This window comes from Mandrillus leucophaeus, unplaced genomic scaffold (genome assembly GCF_000951045.1).
Source record: "Mandrillus leucophaeus isolate KB7577 unplaced genomic scaffold, Mleu.le_1.0 Scaffold357, whole genome shotgun sequence".
Lineage (NCBI taxonomy): Eukaryota > Metazoa > Chordata > Mammalia > Primates > Cercopithecidae > Mandrillus > Mandrillus leucophaeus.
The window spans coordinates 526,408-529,977 of record NW_012103776.1 but is presented as its reverse complement, the minus strand read 5'-3'; the positions used below and the strand labels follow the sequence as shown (position 1 = coordinate 529,977).

The 3,570-nt window shown below is 53.6% G+C and overlaps 1 protein-coding gene across 3 annotated transcripts in view; it reads right to left on the bottom strand.

The window, feature by feature from the left end:
* Positions 1 to 164: 164 nt before the first annotated feature.
* Positions 165 to 3,570, bottom strand: part of ZNF786 (zinc finger protein 786) — a 54,185-nt gene continuing 50,779 nt past the window's right edge. For all 3 annotated transcript variants that reach the window (XM_011989541.1, XM_011989540.1, XM_011989539.1), the window contains one exon: positions 165 to 2,664. In XM_011989541.1, the coding sequence (XP_011844931.1) occupies positions 617 to 2,664 (2,048 nt within the window). In that variant the 3' untranslated portion in view covers positions 165 to 616. The remainder of the gene's footprint in view (positions 2,665 to 3,570) is intronic.

The following is a 3,570-nucleotide window of genomic DNA, read 5'->3' as shown; positions in this document are numbered from 1 at the left end:
CCAGCTACTTGGGAGGCTGAGGCAGGAGAATGGCGTAAACCCGGGAGGCGGAGCTTGCAGTGAGCTGAGATCTGGCCACTGCACTCCAGCCTGGGTGACAGAGCCAGACTCCGTCTCAAAAAAAAATAAATAAAAATAAAAATAAAAAAATAAAATGTCAGAACTTCTTTGTAATTACACAGATATATTTTTATATAAATACAAAAAGGTAATCACATTCTATCTGGATTTCTGTGTGCACTTTTTCTTAAAAATTTTTTAGCAATCACATATAACCTCGTAGAAATTCTTTTTGTTTGCAGATGCCGTGCTTTTCATATTATTATGTCCTTGTTTTATAATGCTGTCTTTTCCAATACAGCCGAGATCACGCCACTGCACTCCAGTCTGGGTGACAGAGCAAGACTCCGTCTTGGAAAAAAAAAAGAAATATAATTGGTAATGTTTCCGAAGAGAAAATCCTTTGTGGTTCCTCATATTCCTAACTTGTATGACACTCTTGCTCAAAGAAGGACACCTGCTCCTAAAACCCGTCTACCAGCAGGTCTGGCTACTGTTGCGGTGGATTCCCGGGCAATACCACTCCTGCTCAACGCTTTGGATGTCCCACTCTGCCTCAACTCCAGTCGGCCTCTATCATTGCAAACAGTTGGCTGAGCCTTTTCTTAATGTCCAGTTCATTTGGAGCAGGACAGGATTTTGTGTGTACTCTGATGTGCTCTGCAAGCTTAGACTTGTAAATGAAGCCCTTCCCACAGTCGCCACAGGCAAAGGGCCTCTCGGGCCTGTGGATGCGCTGGTGCCTCAGCATGTGTCCCCTTTCCCGGAAGTTCTTGCCACAGTCAGGGCAGTGGAAAGGCCTCTCCCCTGTGTGCAGGCCCTGATGGCTGAGCAACTGCGCCTTCAGGCGGAAACTCTTGTCACACTTGGGACACTGAAAAGGCTTCTCTCCCGTGTGCGTCCTGATGTGCTCGATGAGCTTCGAGTGTTTCACAAAGCCCTTGCCGCACTCACAGGAGAAAGGCATCTCCCCGCTGTGCAGCAGCTGGTGGGCCTTCATGTCGGCCTTCACGCGATAGCGCTTGTCACACTCCGGACACTGGAAGGGCCTCTCTCCGGTGTGCAGGCGCTGGTGGCTGAGCAGCTGCCCCTTCAGGCGGAAGCTCCTGTTGCACTCTGGGCACTGGAAGGGTCTCTCCCCGCTGTGCACGCGCAAGTGCTCCGTGAGCTTGGACTGTCTGGTGAAGCCCTTACCACACTCCCCACACGAGAACGGCCTCTCCTTGCTGTGCGTGTGCTGGTGGGCCTTCAGGATGCCCTTCAGGCGGAAGCGCTTGTCGCACTCCAGGCACTGGAAAGGCCTCTCCCCGCTGTGCACCCTCAGGTGCTCACGGAGCTTGCACTGGTGGGTGAAGCCTCTGCCACACTCGCTACAGGAGAACGGCCTCTCCCCGCCGTGCCGGAGCCGGTGGGCTCTCAGCATGCTCTCCAGGCGGAAGCTCAGCCCACACTCTGGGCACTGAAAGGGCTTCTCGTCCGTGTGCAGCCGCTGGTGCCGCAGCAGCTGTCCCCTCTGACGGAAGTTCCTGCCACACTTGGCACACCAGAAAGGCTTCTCTCCGCTGTGGACTCGAATGTGCTCCGTGAGTTTACACTGCTTGGCGAAGCCCTTGCCACATTTCCTGCAGGAGAACGGTCTCTCCCCACCGTGCGCGTGCTGGTGGACCTGCAGCAGGCGGCGCAGGCAGAAACGCTTGTTGCAATGGGGACACTGGAAGGGCTTTTCTACAGTATGCGCCCTGCAGTGGCAGGCGGGGGTGCTCGTAGGGGAGCGCTCCCCACACTCCGAGCAAGAGCAGGGCGCCGGTGCGAGGTGCTGCTGAGCCTCCGTGTCCCCCTGCTGGTGGCCGCTCTCCTCTTGCGCCAGGCGCGAGCCTGCCTTCTCTCCCGAGTGCACACTGCTGGAGGCCCCGCGGCTTTCTCTCCAAGAGGCCGGCCCCTCCTGGCTCTGCTGGCACCGGCGAGCCTGCGTGCTGTCCACCGGGAGGGAGCGCATGCCGCACGGGGTACACTGGGCAGGCTTCTCCCCCTGGTGCGGGAGGCGGTGGCTGGGATGGGCCTGCTCATGTCGGAAGCACATTTCACCGTCAGCGCTCTGGAAGGGAACCCTCGCCGCGTGGGCCGCCAGATGGCTCAGCAGACACAGTTTCCTGCGGAAGCTCTTGGCGCACACGCGACACCGGAAGTGCCTCTGTACCCGAGGGCTGGTCCGCGGCATCTGCGTGTCCGCCCTCTTGTTGAATTTCTCCCAGGCCCTATGTGGTCGGTCCTTTGACTGGCCCCTCTGGTGCATTACTAAATGGTTGTTCGCCCAACAGCTTTCCCCGGAGACAGGATAAAGGTGCTGGGTGCCCTCCCAGGCAGGGACGTCCCGCAAACCAGGAAGATCCAGATTTCTGGGACTTGGGAGTTCTTTTAGGGTAGATTCACTGGGGCCGCGGGCTAGTGGCGGAGGAGTCCTAGCGTTGTGCCTCTGTGGGCTCCTGAGGGTGATGCCTTGGTCAGACCTCAAGGAAACAAAGGATCCAAAGGAACACTGGCTCTCAAGAAGTTCTAATTGGAAATGGCTTTTAGTTTTTCTTGAATTCACAGCCTGCTGGCTTCCTGCAATTGAAAACCAAAATTCAGTCGGTATTCCTGTCTGCAGCACTACTGACGATTCTCACAGTCAAGTGACCCATAAGAGTGCCTTGTGGAGGCCTGGGAACTCAGTTTCTTCCACTGAGCTACCCAGCCATGCAGTGTGGTCTGTCTCATGGCCCCAAGTGAGTGTGTTGAGTCTGCTGAAACTAAACTGAAGAGACGTATCTTTGGATAACATTGAAGAAAGGAAAATATAGGTTGCAAATATAGAGTGTAAGCTCTGGAATCGGACTACCTGGTTTTGAATCCTATCTGTCCACTGTGTAACCTTTGTCAAGCTAATCTCTTTTGGCTCCAGCTCCTTCTGTAAAAACATGGAAACAAAAGTACATAAGATTACTGTGAGAATTAAATGAGCTAATGTGCATGAGGAGCTTAGCATGGTGCCTGGCACAGGGCATGTACTCTGTAAGTGTTGACTGCTCTCATGACTTCAGGAACGCCAATGTATCCCATTCTGATGTACAGACACACCTGGAGTCCCGAGCTGGAGCCCTAATACCACAGTTGTATGTGATCCTTGAGCCATTCTGTCTCGGGCAGCAAGGCTTGGGCTTATTCCTCCGTCCCTGCTCCCATTTCTGCCAATGTTTCAAGAAGGTTTCTTGGAATAATTAATAGATGGTAGAAGTTAAATAATTTGTGGGGGAAAACCTTCACTTTCAAAAGAAGCACCTAAAAACTAAAACTATTTGACAAGATTTCTTGAAATGATGCTCCTGTTTGACTTTTTCATTCTGTATTTTAAGAATCCAGAAGTTGGTCGGGCGCGGTGGCTCAAGCCTGTAATCCCAGCACTTTGGGAGGCCGAGACGGGCGGATCACGAAGTCAGGAGATCGAGACCATCCTGGCTAACCCGGTGAAAC